Here is a 17392-nt window from a genome sequence, read left to right on the forward strand (position 1 = left end):
TCCAATCTCCAATCGACCAAAATTACCATAAATAACGTAAGAGTATACCCTTCAAAGAATCATGGTTCAAAGATACGACAACTAATTGAAAAAAACTATAATTTTGTTATTTCTTATTATAATTAATTTTTGAAAGAGAACGAAGTTCAAATTTTAATTTTAATTTTGTTATTTCTTATTATAATTTTGTTAAATTTTCTTTAGAAAACATTTAAATATATGTATTAATAGTTTTATATAAATATGGAATTAGATTTTATTTTTCTAAAATTGCTAACACATGCAATCCCTAGTCCTTTCGTCCTAAATGGAACTTGAACCTTCAACCTTTGTCCGAGGGACACATTTCCGCCAACATTTGATACTACTTGGCTAGGAGCCATTCTATTCGATGAGTCCAATTAGACATTAGTTAGATAAATCCAAGTGGATTCACTCGGTTCAATTTTTATAGGATTTAGGATTGGCGAGGAACCGACTTGATCTAGTTTAGATGATAAATTTTGTGGGTTCCAATTGGATAAATGCAATCGAATAATAATTGGATTTACTTGACTTAAATTTTATTGGATTCGAGACTAATATTCAATAACTAGGATAATAAAATTTTGGAACTAATCCAATTCAGTTATAATTGGATGTTCGGTGTCCATGGGTCCGTTTTACTTGGATTGGTCAATTTGAACTAGATTAGTTAATTCATGCACATCCCCAATCCCATCCAAAAAGACGGAGGAAGGACCCATTTTCAATCTCTCGTCTATGAAAAAGACATGGATTTTCTCATGGTTCCCAATAAACGGTGTTTATGATAAGTAACAAATGCATCCTTCTAGTTGCCTTCTTTAAAAAATAGTAATGTGGGAAGCACATTCTATACTTATCTTTGAATGGAAAGTGGAGGCTCTATTTCCTAACGTTTGTTCCCTTCTATTGAGCGCCTTAAGGAAGAATTGTGTTAAATTTGGTTTATGAGTCGGGGTGTGTTTACAATCAAGTAAAGATTGTTATTTACTATCTAGGTGTCCAAGTGGTATCAAGATTAGGGTGACCTACCGATAGTGTTTATAAAAAGTAAAAACTGTTGATGCATATTGGTATCAAGATATTACAAACACAAAGAAAAAAAAAAATATGCATCTAACATAATACAAAACCGAAGAAAAATATTCGATTCTTACATAGGAAATAAGAGAAAACTAATGTAAAACCAAATGTTGACACATCTTAGAAAATGTATTGTAAAATAAATAAAATAGGAAAACTAACGTCTCAAAGGTAAAAAATAGTACCCATCAACTAGTAACAACATAAGCAAGTTAGATCAATGTTTTAAAAACCGGTTTTTTAGTTGAACCGATATGGTGACCGGTTCACGGTTCAACCGGTTTAACCGGTTCGACCGCCGGGTGAACCGGTTTCTATAGTTTTCATGTTTTTTTCTATTTTCCTATACATACATACATATATAAAGTATGAATTTGATATTTACAAGTTCAAACATTAAAAATACACATAAAAATATGTTGTAGATGAATCCAAATACATTAAAATAACACATAACCATAAGTTTTAGTGTTTTACATTAATCTATATACGTCAAAAAGAAAATAAAATATAATACTGAAACGAAATATAGTTTTAAATGAATACAAACACATCAAAAAACTTTATAACATTTACCATATGTTTTTATTTAGAGAAAACTAAATACATTTTAAAAAAATCACCAAAGTTTATTATGTAAATGATTCTTTTTCATGTGTTTTTATTCGGTTTAACCGGTTCAACCGGGTTTTTCTAAAAACCGGCCGGTTCAATCCGGTTCAGAAATCAATGTAAAACCGGTGATAGTTGAACCGCTCCTTCTCCCGGTTTTCGGTCCAACCGGCCGGTTCAAACCGGTTTTTAAAACAATGAGTTAGATAAATCGGGTAACAAGTCAAAATGAGTACTTTTTATGTCTTCTTTCCCTACTTTTACATAATATCTAAATATCATACACATTTTTAATCCTATTTTCTGTTCTAATAAAAGGGTTCCACATTCCATCTTTTTTAGCTAAATATTTGAGTTTTATCCATTTAGGTCTGTTTTAAATATCAATTTCCGGCTTCAAAAAGAATTCAACCTCTTCAAAATCCCAAGCACAAGGAGAGCATGGAGTAGATTCCAAATGCAATGGAGATTCCGATGGAGGTCCCAACTCCAACCAATCACAGAATTCTGACATTTCCAACTCCACAGGGGTATAATGGTCAATCTGCATCACCAGAAAGGAATATAAAAAAACAAGAATCCAGTCAGATATTTACATTAAACCTTTTGCATAATTGTTTTCCAAGAGAAGATATTGTGAACCTTTAAAGGATCGGACAACTGAGCTTCTAATGGCAAATGACCTGAAAAAAAAAATGAGAATTTGGTGTTTTTGACATGATATATTATAGCATCCTACTTTCATTTCTTTCTATTATAGCATTTAGGCTTATATATAAACAACCCTAACATGAATTGAATGAATATAAAGGTAGAAGAAATTTACCATAATGTCCTGGAAGAACAATGTCCCAAAACATTGATTCAGTGATTGTTTGTTGTGCCTGAAGACACTTATTGTGGTCATGCAAAAACCTTTCTTCTGCAATATTAAACTCTTCTTTTTCCTTTTCCTTTTGTGAATTCTTTTTCTTAGTTGATGCTTCTTGATGTTGATGGATTTTGGGTTTATTTGTGATGTCATTAAGTGCTTTACGGCTTCCTTTCCCTAAACCCAACTTTGATTTCTTTTTTTCTTCAGAAATCATCATCGTCTCTGAAACAAAATCAACTTTAATCAATATTAAAGAAAATAATGAGAAGAGAAAGAAGAGTATACTCTTTGGGATGATGTTTGAATTCTCATTCTGAATGATCAATCGCTGTTGAATGAGTTGATTTGACATTGTTTTTTCTCTCTTTATTTGCGCAAGTTTATATAATGATCCTGCAGCACAAGCCACAAAGTTCTGAGAAATATGGATAATTTACACATCATGGATATATTGTATAGAAGCATAAATAATAATAAAAAAACATATAAATGTAACAGGATTTAGAAGAAATATATCAAATTAGTACCCATTGATGAAATAACATGTCATGGTTAAGAATCAGACACAATTAGGCATTAGCAAAAACTGAAAACAACTATAGAATATTTTTTTGTCATTTGTATAGATGAATCGCCAAATTGATTTTGCTGAATCACTTCGTCCTCAAGACACCACAATCTAGGTAGATTTTTAGATTTTTTTTCTTTTTTTTTTCTTTTTGGAATGAAGAGCTTTGTTCGTTTAAGGTGTCAATGATATTATAACATGTTCACTTCAGATGCTCATCAAGTTTAGTCGCAAAACTAAGTTTTGGCGATTCGTTCCTAACACCAGAATCCTCGTTCTAACTAATGACAAAAAATCTAAAATAGAAGGAAACAACGAAACCCTTAAAAGCAAATTCGAAACGAACAAAACGAAATTATCAAGTAGTAACTAGAAGAAAAGATGATACCTTGGTACGGTTTGATCGACTAAAGAGAAATGGTGATCTTCGAATGTATTTCAAAGTTGCTTCAGGGCGGGAGAAACGCTGAAAATTTGAAAGTGATGAAATTCAAGCCCTAACATCTTTAAAGGGTGTTTGGAATTGCTTTAATAAACATTTTTTGATAAAAATATTTATTAGCATACTTAGACGTTAAAAAAAAATTTAAAAATATTTTGATTTGCTTATGTGGTGTCAAAAGCTTTTCTTCCTGATAAATAAAGAATTTTTGTCATATGTCACACTTTCATTGATTTTGCCATAAGTAATTTTATGGTTATTTTCAATTAATTTTTTTCCACATGACATTTTGTGGCTTTTTTAATTTTATAAATTTCCACATAATATTTAAATGTAATAATTACAATAAATGTAATAATAAATACATATCAGTTTTATTAATTGACTTCCTTCTAATTTCAAATTTTCTAAATTAAAGTTTCATTAGTTTCATTTGCTTATTTATCTAAATTATTTGTTTAATTTAAAAAAAACAAACAATTTAATTTTAATAATTTAATATTTTTTTATTTTTTTTCTTATAAATTCAAACTTCTCAAATGTTTAGAATTTCATATTTTTTTTCTTTAAAATGAACACATGTAATACTTAGGTATTACACCTAGTCTATTCTAATAAATGCAAATTTTTTTGTCACATGTCACACTATCATTCAACTTGTCAAATGTCATTTTGTGATTGTTTTGAATTAATTTTTTTCCACACGTCATTTTATGGATATTTTTATTTTAATAAATTTCACATAATATTAATGTAATAATTACAATAAATGTAGTAATAAATAGATATCAGTTTCATTAATAGACTTACCTTCAAATTTCAAAATTTCCAAATTAAAGCTCATTAATTTCTTTTGTTTATTTATTTAAATTATTTGTTTAAATTTAAAAGATAAAAAAAACATTTCAATTTTAATAATTCATTATTTTTCTTATTTTGTTATAGATTTAAAGTTCTCAAATATTTAGACCTTTATATATATATATATATATATATATATATATATATATATATATATATATATATATATATATATATATTAAATTAACTCATTTAATACATGAGCCACTAGTAGATTAATAAACTATTTTTAGAAAAATATTTGGATTTGCTTATAATTATTTTGGATGGATTTTAGACATAAAAATCCATAATTTTGGATGGTTTTATCATGTGGCGATTTTTTATCATGTGGATTATTGGGCTGAGCACTAAAAGGCCTAAGGCCGAATCCCAAATGTTGAAGAACTAGAAGTTTAGAGGGTGTTTGGGATTACTTTTGAGCATCAAAAGTCATTCTTGTAAAAGGATTTTTTGTAAAATGACTTTTTGCAAGAGAAGGTCTTTAAAATGTGTTTGGATTAACAAAAGGACTTTTGATTTAATTTTTATAGGTAAAACAACAAAAAGTCACAAAAAGTCATGATTTTGTGACTTTTAGAAGCTCTTTATTTTCTTCTTGCCAAAAGTTATTTCCAAAAGATCTTTTGAACTATCCAAACACCTTTTGGCTTTTTTTTTTACTTTTTGGAAAAGTTAAAAGTCAAAAGTTATTTTAAAAGCAACCCCAAACACCCTCTTAGTATTGGATGAGAAATTTTTGACCACAATAGAGTTATTGAAAAAAAATATTTATCAATCTATAGTTTGACAAATATTTACAAAACTAGTTTTTTTTTTTTCATTTTCTTCTATTTTTCAGTTATTATTATTATTTTTATTTTAAATATCCTTTTTTATCTCAAGGTTAATACCATAGGAAAAAAGGAAAATAGTCTACGTTCATAAGATTGTCACAATTAAAGTTTGGCATCTTCCATTATTTACTACGGTGCCTTTAACAAGCAAATGAAATTGAACTCGAGATAAACCCTCTAGGAATAGATTGATTAGCCAAATGTTTTAGTTTGATCATATGATGTGACTCAAATTGCTTTACTTTTAGCTCAACCTATTTACAACGCACATTACTAGACATAAACTTTCTCCGGTGACTTGTCAACTTCTTCCTCCTGATGGAATTGGAATCACAATCAGCTCGATATATAGATATAAGTAATTAAACGAAACATGTTTAAAGATGTTACACATGTCACTAAGTTCATATTAACTACTCAAGAGCTAACTAGAATTAATCTGTTTCTACATGGAAATGAATTGATAAGAATAAAACCACACCTCACTTAAGAAAGTATTGGCAAATTCATCAAATGAATAGAAGAAAAGATAAAAATCAAGAGTTCCATAGTCACTTCAGAATGCGTGAGTTTGCGAGCCTCATTGTAATCATGTTCATTCATGAATATGGTCACACAATCAGTATGAGCATTGGATTGTTCCCAATGACATCATCATCTAACCACTCCTTTATACTTGAATTATGCATTACTATCAAATTCTAAAGCCACATAACAATGCTAGTTAGAGAAATATATCATTTGATCTTTAAAATGAGAACATAAATACATGTACACAAATGGCATACATACTTTTATTCGTTAAGAATACATCTCTTCGTTTTAACTATCCATGTTGCAGGTTATGAAAGAGAAGTTGGCCTAATTGACAGACATATAACTTATCAATATATTCAACTAATGTAAATTATTGTAGAACAATTCATGAAGAATACACAACAATTTCAAGTAAGTAAGATGACACCTATAATTGTTACTTCATCCTATTAGAATTGAAATGTTTAAATAGATTATACATAACACAGTGAACTAGTTGCCATATAATTTGAGTATATATCATGCAATATATTCAAAATCAAGGAATCATCTATAGAAAAGTTACTTAAAAAACGATTCACCTTTGCTGACCCACACCATGTTTCTGTCACTTCCTATTCTTCTTCTTCTTTAAAGCCTATCAATTATTTGTTCTTTTACTTTTCAATAATTTCTTTCCAACAAGGTCGGATATATTCAACAATATCATTTCCCCTTATCCTAAAAATACATGAATGGAAAGTACAAATTACTACCATATGTTAATGAATGATATGTTGGTGATTTTAGTGTCACCAGGATATTTTGTGTAATTGGAACTTACGTGTGAGTTAAGTGGCTTCGTAATTTGTACTCTAATATATGTTTGGGTATGTGCAGAGTACACACATGTATAAGATCGAATTAGAAGCCAATTTGACGTCAAGTTGGGGGTCCGAGGGCAGCGCCCCCGGGTTCGGGGTTTCCAAAGGGGTAGCACCCCTTTGGCAGGGTCTAAGGACAGCACCCCTAGCGGGGTCCAAGGGACAGAGCCCCTGGCTAGGGCCTCACTGACTAAGATCTTCAGTTTTGGAAACCATTGATTTCATCATTAATTGCGGATTCCCTTGATTTGTTTCCAAAGAAACCCATGATGGCCAACCCTAAAAACTAAACCCTACATCTTGTTTTCTATATAAAAATCAGCTCTCCTCTTTGAAGGGGATATACCTTTTAGCTTTCGTTTTTCTTCATACAAACTCAGAATTATCTAACAATTTGGCTTGCGTTTTTTGTGCCTAGATTTGTAAGTGTCTCCTTGGGATTATCCTAGGTTGAATTTCTTGTAACCCGGACATAGGGTAGAAATATCAGTTCAGAAAGTATTTACACGATCCAAGGGGTATCCAGATCTCCACTATAAAACCTACCAATTTCTAACATGATCTTGGTGTATTAATTACACAAATAACCTTCATGAGGAAGTGAAGAGAACTTGAATGTGTAATGGTAGTTTTAATGTAATATGACTAAAATTTCATGTTCAAAATGATTTGTATAATTTGTATAAATAATTGTTAAAACATTTATGTTAAATGTATATTTAAAAAAAAAGTAAAAATCTAAGTTAAAAAAAAAGTAAAAGTTTGATATTTTAAAATAAAAAATAACAAAGATAGTAAAAAACTGAAATAAAAGAAAAAGTAAAAAAACGGATATTTAAAATAAACAAAAAACAATAAAAACTAAAAAGTAAAGGAAAAATGGAAAAACACTAGTTTGATAAACATTTGTTTTAACTGTACTTGATTGGTAAATATTTATTTTTTCAAATCCTATTTTGGTCAAAAACTAATTGGATGGGAGTGTTGAAGATTATATGTAATGACTAAACATATTTGAGAATTTAGTAACACTAAAAGCCTTAAAATATCCAAAATAAATAATAAATGTTATATTTGTTAAACTTAAACTAAATAAAGAAAAATAAATGATTATTTATCTGATCATAGAGTTAAAGGAAAACACTTTATTTAATAATTAATAAAATAAAGAAAAGTAAATGTTTATTTATTTGATTATAGAGTTAAATGAAAACACTTTATTTAATAATTAATAATATAGTTTTGCATTATAAACATTAACATTTACCAAATGTTGATATACTGTTCTTAAGGTCAAATCCTTGAAACAGTCTCCTGCACTGTGCTCACTGCTCAAACATGTTCTTGCGTAGGTCCATTTTCATCCAAAGATATAGCTTAATTTTCACTATTTCTCAAATCTCACCATCCCTATCTCAGTCTAAAATCCCAAGCCCCTCAGATTTCTCTTCTCATTGTCTCTAAAACCCCTCACGATCAAAGACATCGTGCATCTCCTCTTATGTTTATTTTGTTTATAATCTGAGGTAAAAACCGTTTCGATTTTCTCACGTTTTTGTTGATCGAAGCTTGGAAGGAACGAAAACCACCTAGACCGATGTTCTTGGTGCGAAACTGAAACCCTGATCGACTAGGGCTTGGAAATTTCGGGGGTTGGACATTCACCACCACTCACCTGTTTACACCACCATCACCACCTTCTATTCACATGTTCGATTTGTTTCTCCATTTCCATCTATAAATTTTTCCATCTACATATGCAAAATGGTAGTTTGTGTTATTTGGGGTTTTCATTTTTATTATGGCTAAGGGCATCTCAAACCCACCCCCAAACTCCATTTCTTCCCCCATTCTTCTCCAACCATACCCCATTTTCACCTCCATTTTTGGAGATATGAATAGTATTCCCCCATATATGGGGGAATACTATTCATATCTCCAAAAATGGAGGTGAAGTTTGGTTGTCAATTTTAGTCACTCTCATTTTTATTTTATACATTTCTAGTTTATTTTATCTACTAATTATAATTTAAATACAATATTTAATATTTATAATATCATGTTATATACTAATTTATATTAATTAATCATAAATATAGAGTTTAATTAGTAGAGGGGTGTATTTGACAATATATATAAGTTATAAAACTAGAATATTTTAGGAATATACTTTTTGGGGTAAAAAATGGAGTAGGGTTGGAGATGAATCACTATTTACTCCATTTATGGGGGAAAAATGGAGATGGGTTGGAGATGGTCTAAGTTGAAGAAGTAATTTCAGAGGTGGAGTTTCAAAGTGAATAATGGAGTTGTGCATTTAGTTATCATTACCTTAAAACCAATGACGGATCTAGTATGGTGCCAACGGTGGCACCGGCAACACCTAGTTTTTCCCGACGTAGTGCAAAATTTTCGATTTTTTTTTCTTTTTTCTACTATAAAATGTGTCACCGGCAACACCTACTACGGACCGGCAACACCTACTACAAAATCTTGCGTCCGCCCCTGCTTAAAACCAAAGCAACACGTACGCATTCCTCCGCCTCTATAAGTTTCCCCATCGCCGATCACCTATTAACATAATTGTTTTCCTTTTGGTTCTCAATAAATGCGTTTAGGTACGCTCTCTTTCTTCAATTTTACACTCTAATATCCTTCTAATTTTTAGATACATTTACTTTTCTATAAATCCTGAATATGATTGATGAGAGTTAATCTTTTTACGTGTAGAAGTCATTTAATTGTATTCGTTTCCGTTTCTATGTGCTTTCATTGAAAATTATTTGGTTTTAGGTGCGGGAAGTTTTTGATTATGTATGAGCATTGAATTACTGGTGTTTTACTTCTTCAAAGCATTGTAGATATGAAATGAAATTTTGTAAATTCAATTTTTGATCGTTGTAAACTATACTTCATGGGAACAATTTTTTTATAGTTTAAAAAGAGAGGATACGATTTGTTATCATAACAACATCGTCAGCAAATACGATCATGATTTCACCCTATATAAACTTCATCAAGTTAATTTGGTAATACATCTATAAACGAATTTCATTTTTTTAAGAACCTAACGTTTTGTCTTTTATATCATGTACACGAGAAGATTTCAACATTATATGGATTATAGAGATCTTCCAACAAAGGAAGGTGTGGGGGAATCTTTCATCGCCATTTCATACAGTGTTGTCGAAGAAATTACATATTTACTGGAGATTGGAAATGGAAACGACATAAAAAGATGCTACAATTATTCATGCTAAAGTAATGATCATTGATGAATTGAGATCAAAATGATACCAAATGCTTCTTTTTAACCATTGGTTGATAACAACAGTGACAAATCTTGAACTGCTAAGGTTTAAATTTGTAAATATTATGATACATTCAAATATATTCAGGATTGTTACTTGACTTTCTAATAAACACTGTCATTATTGTTATAAAAGTAAGTATAAATTATTCTTTCATATCAATATTGCAATTTTATTGTTTGTTTTGGCTTTATTTCTTATTAAATAATGTCTTTCTTTCACCGAAAATTCATAGGATTTTATCCATTTACTCCAAATTTCAATGCTTTTTCTCTTGGAACTTTCTAACACATTTTAATTTTAGAAGATGTTGACCAATTTTCCAAGGGTGTTTAGATCGTGGTATTTTTATTTTTATTTCTATTGTGTTTTTTTGCAACTACTGTAATCGGACCTGGCATTCTTGAAATAAAAGCTTACCTAAACAGGGTGGACACTCCTAATATGTATGGTGCCGCCACCCAGGTTTGCTAAGGTGCAATTAATAATTCTTACTTTTAATTGCATGTATGTTGTAGTTACAGCAGTAGAATAAAAATGATGATTAAAATTACAGATTATTGGAAGCAGAGGAGTTGTGGCTGCAGGCCTGGACCTAGGGATAAAAGTTTTTCCGGTTCACATTGGTGTCTTGCATTACTTCATTACAATGCCAAGGTGGACCTGACGTGGTGACGACTACCACATCAAATGGCGCCTCATGGTCAAACCCACAAACAATGTAAAAGATGTTATTGGGTAGTAGACACAAACTACGGTCCGATACAATCCTATTTTCTTTTTATTTTTCCTTTTATCTTCATTCTCTGTAATAAATTTACACTTTAAATGGAAAAAGCCCATCAATGTAAATTTGTATGTGTGGATTCATTTCACCTTCAATAAATCCCGCATGAGAACTATTGCAAACAACACAGAACAAGAGTTTCGACTCTCATTTTTATTAAGGTACCCTACTATTAGAAAAACCTAATTGTAGCATTGTACTTAACGTTTTTTTTTTCTTCGTAAGACATTGTATTTGAGAATTTTATCAAGTTATAGCATATGAAAAATGCTTTCTTTTTGAATGACATTGCTATTATGTGGGTAGTTTTTTCTACCTTAGTAGGCATTAAAGTAAAATTATAAAAAAAATCGAAAGTAAGATGCTATATTAGACAACAAAATGAAAGTGCCTTGCTTTTTCTTGTATTTAGCCCAATCGAAGCAAATGCAAGGAATAGCTATGTACTTTTATTTTTTTTTTGTCTAATATAACATCTTACTTGCATTTTTATCTTATTGTTTAAAATTATTTAAAAAAACTCTTATTAACCCAATATACTTAGAAAGTACAATGCTATTGTGGATAAAACTTTATCTCTAATAAAAAATGAAAAGTAAAATGTATTTCTATTCTTTGCAATTTCTCTTAATTTAGTTTCTTGATTACTTGCTGACTAGGCATCATCAACGGGAAGAATAACAACTGAACCAATTGCAGTTACCGAAATACCCTCCGAGCTACTAAATGATGATACAAATAATGAGATTTGTGACCTTTTAACATCACGACAAGGACGACCCCCCTATGGAAAGGAAGATAAATATTTTATGAGATTCGTGTTCTAAATAGATTTGCAAAAATTTATTAAAATGATCATTAATGGTTTGTTTTTTCATAACAATGTACTTTTAACAACAATTATTGTTTAAATTCCCGCCGCAACGCGCGGGCTTAAAACCTCGTTTGTTTTAAAAATGAAAAAATTTATTCTAGTTTGAAACAAAACCCAAATTTAGGAATGAAACTGTAAAAAAAAGGAAAAAAAAACTAGACTAAAATCACAACTTTTTTCCAACCACATGAGTCACGACTGCAACTTCTATAAGTTTTTTAACTAACTATAGAGTAAATTACAATTTCAGTCCATATGATATATACCTTCCAACAACAGATTTATTCATAGTTTAAAAAATGATGCCAATGGTCCTTATGGTTGCAACATCTATCACTTTAATTTGATCCCTCAACAAGTTATCATCCATATGAGGTGTGCAAAAACTATACTATCCAATTCAAACGGATAGACATATATTGGAGATCCAATTAAAATTAAATTGGATCAGTTCCAAAATTTTAATATTCAAGTTGGATCGGATGACAATCCATATCCAATCACAAATTAAAACGATCAAATCCAATTGGATATCCGGCTATATCCAATTATAATCCAGTTATTATCAACTTATATCCAATCTCAATTAATATATTTTTGAATATTTACAAATCATTACTAAAACTATATTAAAAAAAATCTATTTTGAAAATTTAATAAAACCCTAACCTAATTCAAAACTAGAAGAGATAAACATTTAAGTTTGAGTATTTGAAGCATATTTAAAATTTATGTTTTCAAAGGTTATTTTTGTTGGTTGGATTTTGATGTAGCATTTGATAAAAATTAGATGTTCATGTACTGGATGGATCCAATTAGATATATCAGATATCCAACACTACTATCCAATGGATAAAACTGATCATATCCAATATCTAATTGGATTAGTTCGGTTCGATTGACAAAAGTTAATTGGATTGGACCATTTGACAGTATCTAACATCCAATGAATGATTGGATTTGATCGGTTGTATTAAAAACCATTGGATATCCAATGATGAACACCTATATCGACATCCCTCTGTTAAGTATGTGTGAAATGATGAGATTGCCCATATTTTTGCCCTTTGATGATTTTGTCTTTTATTTCTACTATAATTAATTAATAAATGGGCTTGGGTACCCTAACCATCATATGAACTCTTGGGTGGCATCAACTCTATCATTATCGCCATAATGGTTTCCATTAATGGTGGAGTTACAAGCAAGATAAAGAAGGGGGGGGGGATTCCAATGTTAACATAGATGATAGCTTTAGTATATGAGAAAGAGGGAGATAAGCTGATGGTAGGGGTGCAGAAGAGAAGATTGGTCGTGGATAAGGTAGCTGACAAGGGTAGTTGTTGCTACATGGAGTCTTGGATGCATGCATGGCTATCCCATCGCGGGCTTCTTCTAATGAGCAGTCCTGGCAACACGCTGCACAAATTTGACAAAGGTAGGCTAGAAAGCCATACCGAGGGTGGAACCCCGATATTGCTCTCCGATGCCTAAGTTAGATGTCATATTTAGGAAATGGATATGGGTTGGATAGAATTGCAAAGGGTATGTTTGCCTCACTTGGATTGGGTGGAACCTTGCTTTATAGTTAGTGCTCGGACCAGTTCTTGGTCTCTTCTTTTGGGTCTTGCGTTGGTCTTTAGGTTGCAAGGGTAAGACTCTTTTTTAATAAAATAGGTTTTCCTTTTAGGTGTTTCATGAGGATGCTTCATAGGTTGTGTACGATAGCAGGGTGATTCTTGCTATACGCGCTCGGTATCGTTCCTGTGTATGTCACCAAGGCAGGTTCATTGGATAGTTTGGTATTACATGGGCTGCCACCCATACCCCCATTAAGCCCCTAATTGTTATAAAGTGCTGCTGGTTTATAATAATTGGGCCTAAATGGTCTTGCCTTTCCGACTTTATCCGGAATAGGTAGTACATGCTGTTTTCCCACGTGCCTAGATCCTCGTGAAGGCCTATGGGCACTCGAGCGTTTTTCATAGCAGTTGGCTTTACCGTCTCTTCATTCACAAATTCCAGTTAAATCTTTGAAAGTTTTTTGATTCTTCCTTTCTTTTCTTTTTATTGTCTCCATTCTTTATTCCTTTCGAATCCTCATTAGTGTTGGCGAGAGAATGTCTCGTTTGGTTATGCCCATCGTTTACTCTTCTGTTAGTCGTGAACGACTTAACCAGATTTCTACAAAGTATCATCTTATTGACAAAGATGGCGTCGCCCTTCCTGGTCCTAATGCAGTTAGCGATCGTCCACCATCCGGTACAGTTGGGTTTTACCTTTATTACTTTGAAGTCGGCCTTCATGTGACTCCTTCTTCCTTTTTCGGTTCAATTATCGAAGCATATAGGATCCATACTTGTCAGCAGAAACCTAACTCGATTTCGAAGGTTATATGCTTTGAAGTGATCTTTTATGTTTCGCTTGTTGTTCCTACCGTTGTTCTTGTTGGATTAGATGTTTAAGCCCATAATTATTATTGGTATGTATTCGACCCGAGAGTAGCATGATCCATTTGGGTTGCATGGCATCAGAACAATTGGATAGACAAAATGAGAAAAAGGATCTTATGATTTATATTAATATATTATAAGTTCTAATATATTAATCTGAAATCATATTATTTAATTAGTATTGATCAAGAATTAATTTAGAATTAATTTAGTGATCAAAAGGAACTAATTAAATATGAACTCTTATTTATATATAGGATGGGCCAAGTTCATTTAGGTTGGGCTAAGCTTTCATGGATAGTCCATGGAGTTTTAACCCATGGATCCTATGGAAATGAAAGGTCATGGGTATTAGGGTTTACATGAATGTAACCCTAATCCTCCACACTATATAAAGAGGTCTCTAGTTCATGAAATTGGGGACTAGTGTATAGTACACAAGAGGGCAAATCCAATTTCATAAGAGTGAACATAAGTATTCTTCTTCTCAAGTTATTCCAAGGGTTTTGGTGTTCTGTGAACCATTTGAGGTGCAACACTTGGGGCAATAAGCTCTTAAAGGTTCAATACTTCAAGCTCCATCAAAAGGTATGTCGTTCTACTAGATTCTTGTAATGTATATACTTCATATTATCCTAGTTAGGATGAAACCTTGGAATATTGAATATTTGCATGTATAATAGAGAAAACATAGATCCAAGGTTTATAGGGTTGCATGTACACCATAAGAGTGTTAGAATGCTCAAAACACTTCAGTGGTATCAGAGCCTAGGCTTGTTTTCTTTATACTTGATGCTTCTTGGTGAAAAAAGCTTGAAAAATTCGATTTTCTGGGTTCTGGACAGCGAACTCGCCGAGTCGCATGAATTTGCCTTTGACTCTATGAGTCCACTGATGGACTCGCCGAGTCTAAGCACAAAACTGACCAACTCGACGAGTTTGTTCATGAACTCGACGAGTTGGTGCTCCAGAGTGCAGTTTTTCGACTTTTAAGGTTGGAATTGGACTAGAATCATTACCGTAAGCTGTTTTTGAACCTATAAACCTGTTTTTGATGTGGTAATGATTATGGCTAACCAATTTCAAAGTTATAATCAAAGTTTCAAGTTTTATATATGTTTATGTGATTCTTGAAAATTGTTGATTATGAATGTTCATGCTTATGAGTTTTGGTAGATCATAGGAATTATGTGAAAATTGTTTGTTAGTGTAATTCTTGATCTTAATGGCCTTTAATGGATTCCATAACTTGTCCTCAAGTTATGGAAAACCAAAAGTTTTTCCTTTAATAAGATTATTAAAAACCATAGGTTTTGAACTTGAAAAGTCTTTTCCCATAAATTATTTTATGAGGTCCATAACTTGTCCTCAAGTTATGAATTTTCAAGAGTCTTATCATTAAAAGCCATAACAAACTTATAAGTTATGAAAATCCAAAAGTTTTTGAATTGTTCAAAACTTGCCCTCATGTTTTGGAACTTGTAAAGTCACTTTAGAAAACTTTAGTTCCAACCCCTAGAATTTTAAATAGTTTAAAATTCAACCCTTATACTATTATAATATTATAGGTTTAATATTTATATATATGTATAAGAGTAAAAGTCAGTCTTACCGTTAGTAGGCCTCATTCACAAAGCCAATCTATAAGGGGGTATAAGGTTACTGCCTATAAAATGGCAGTTTAATGGGTGTCCACTCTCACCCACCGCTTCCTTGACTGGTGGAGGGTCGTTAGCCGAACGGGTAGGATAAGACTATAATTCTCCCTTCATTAAAAGTATAATGATAAATATAATGTAACTAAACTTTATTAAATTCCCAATCTTAGCTACTTTAGGAAAATGTGAATTTGGTGCTAACCCATGAAATTGCACTTTGCGCCTTTGTTAAGTCGTTAGTGGAGCGTGTGTGGTTAACCAGCACACTAACCTGGGAATGACCAAGTGTGGCAAAGGGTAACTTGATGTTAATCATAGATCAATGGAGCGTGTGTGGTTAACCGACACATTGATTAGGTGGTTGTAACATTGGGTGTACCAAGCTAATTTGCATGGTTATTCACTCCTTGTTTGTGATCCTCGACATCCTAGTCACAAACCTGAAGGGCACAATCGAGATTTAAACATGCCATTGAATAGTTTAATGAATCTCAAAGGATCTAGGAGTTTCAATCCAATTAAAACTTAATGAATAATTTCGTTTTTCATGGTGGAAATTGGTAAATCGTCATTTACCTACCTTCAAATATTTTGTAGCTTGGATTACGGAATCCCTCTTCCAAGTTATAAAATATTGTGTTTGGTCCTAGCCTTAATATTTCATATTGGGTGTTATATTAAGGACTTAAATCAACTAACTTGAGTTTCTCCCTTGTAGATGTCTAGTTCAGACAACTATGGTCTACCCAAATCTCTTGGAACAAGCTTTCCTAATGAAGATGATATCCCAAATAGCAATCAAGGTGAAAGATCAATCCCTTGGTTGTGCATTAATGGGACTGGAAATCATGCTTCACTTCCTCCACCTCCTCCAATTATTCTCCCTGACCCACAAACCCGAAGACTTGAAAAGTTCAAGATCACTCAATCCCTTCTTGAAATGAAACATAAAGATGGAAAACATGTGTGTACTCATGTATTAGAGATGAAGTCACACAGTGATAGGTTGAGAATGTTGGGTGTCGTTGTCTCAAGGAAGTTGGCTATTGACTGGGTTCTTCAGTCACTTCCCGATTCATATAGTGAGTTTATTAAGGACTACTATGTGACAGACCTCGACATGACCCTTAATGATCTGGCCTATTTGCTTGTTGCTGCTGAATCAACAATGATTTGGCGCACTGGTAAAGCAAAATTGGTTGAAAGATCTACTTCTCAAACTTCTATGGACACTGACAATGGTAACATTGGAAGTACAAAAAAGCTTTCTCTTCCCAATGGAAAGGGATCGGCCTTGGTCAACCCGGTTGACAAAAAGGTAAAGGGAAAGGCTAAGTCTGTGATAGTCCCGTGTACCATTCCCAAAGAGTCTATATGTTTCTATTGTCAAGATAAGGGGCATTGGTTGTGAAGCTGCCCTGACTACCTGAAAGATCTGAAAGAAGGAAGAATCAAAAGGTTTGACTCTGCTTTAGGTAAGTCCACTATCTAACTATATTAAGTTCCAAATTGTTGATTCTTAATGCATGATGTGACAGGGTTACATTTTGATGTTTTGTAGGATCAAGCAATGGGAAGGAAGCTTAAAAGAAGAGTATGTTGAATCTGA

At 32.0% G+C, this 17392-nt stretch overlaps 1 protein-coding gene across 1 annotated transcript; it reads right to left on the minus strand.

Moving 5' to 3' along the window:
* Positions 1-1926: 1926 nt before the first annotated feature.
* Positions 1927-3651, minus strand: LOC145116503 (protein PATRONUS 1-like). The gene is made up of 5 exons (XM_079052843.1): positions 3550-3651; positions 2879-2986; positions 2546-2815; positions 2362-2402; positions 1927-2263 (listed from the first exon to the last, which is right to left on the minus strand). Exons 2-5 carry the CDS (start codon positions 2943-2945, stop codon positions 2096-2098), a joined length of 546 nt encoding a protein of 181 aa, XP_078908969.1. The 5' UTR covers positions 2946-2986; positions 3550-3651; the 3' UTR covers positions 1927-2095.
* Positions 3652-17392: the final 13741 nt, after the last annotated feature.

The sequence above is a fragment of the Lactuca virosa genome, chromosome 5 (assembly GCF_052849685.1).
Source record: "Lactuca virosa cultivar CGN04683 chromosome 5, Lactuca_virosa_CGN04683_v6, whole genome shotgun sequence".
Taxonomy (NCBI): domain Eukaryota; kingdom Viridiplantae; phylum Streptophyta; class Magnoliopsida; order Asterales; family Asteraceae; genus Lactuca; species Lactuca virosa.

Excerpts from the sequence above, each read along its gene's own strand:
- LOC145116503 (XM_079052843.1), bottom strand. The coding sequence starts at position 2,945 with ATGTCAAATCAACTCATTCAACAGCGATTGATCATTCAGAATGAGAAT. Across the intron at positions 2,403-2,545 it reads TGTTCTTCCAGGACATTATG|GTCATTTGCCATTAGAAGCT; the intron begins GTAAATTTCTTC and ends TTTTTTTTTCAG. Across the intron at positions 2,264-2,361 it reads AGTTGTCCGATCCTTTAAAG|ATTGACCATTATACCCCTGT; the intron begins GTTCACAATATC and ends CTGGTGATGCAG.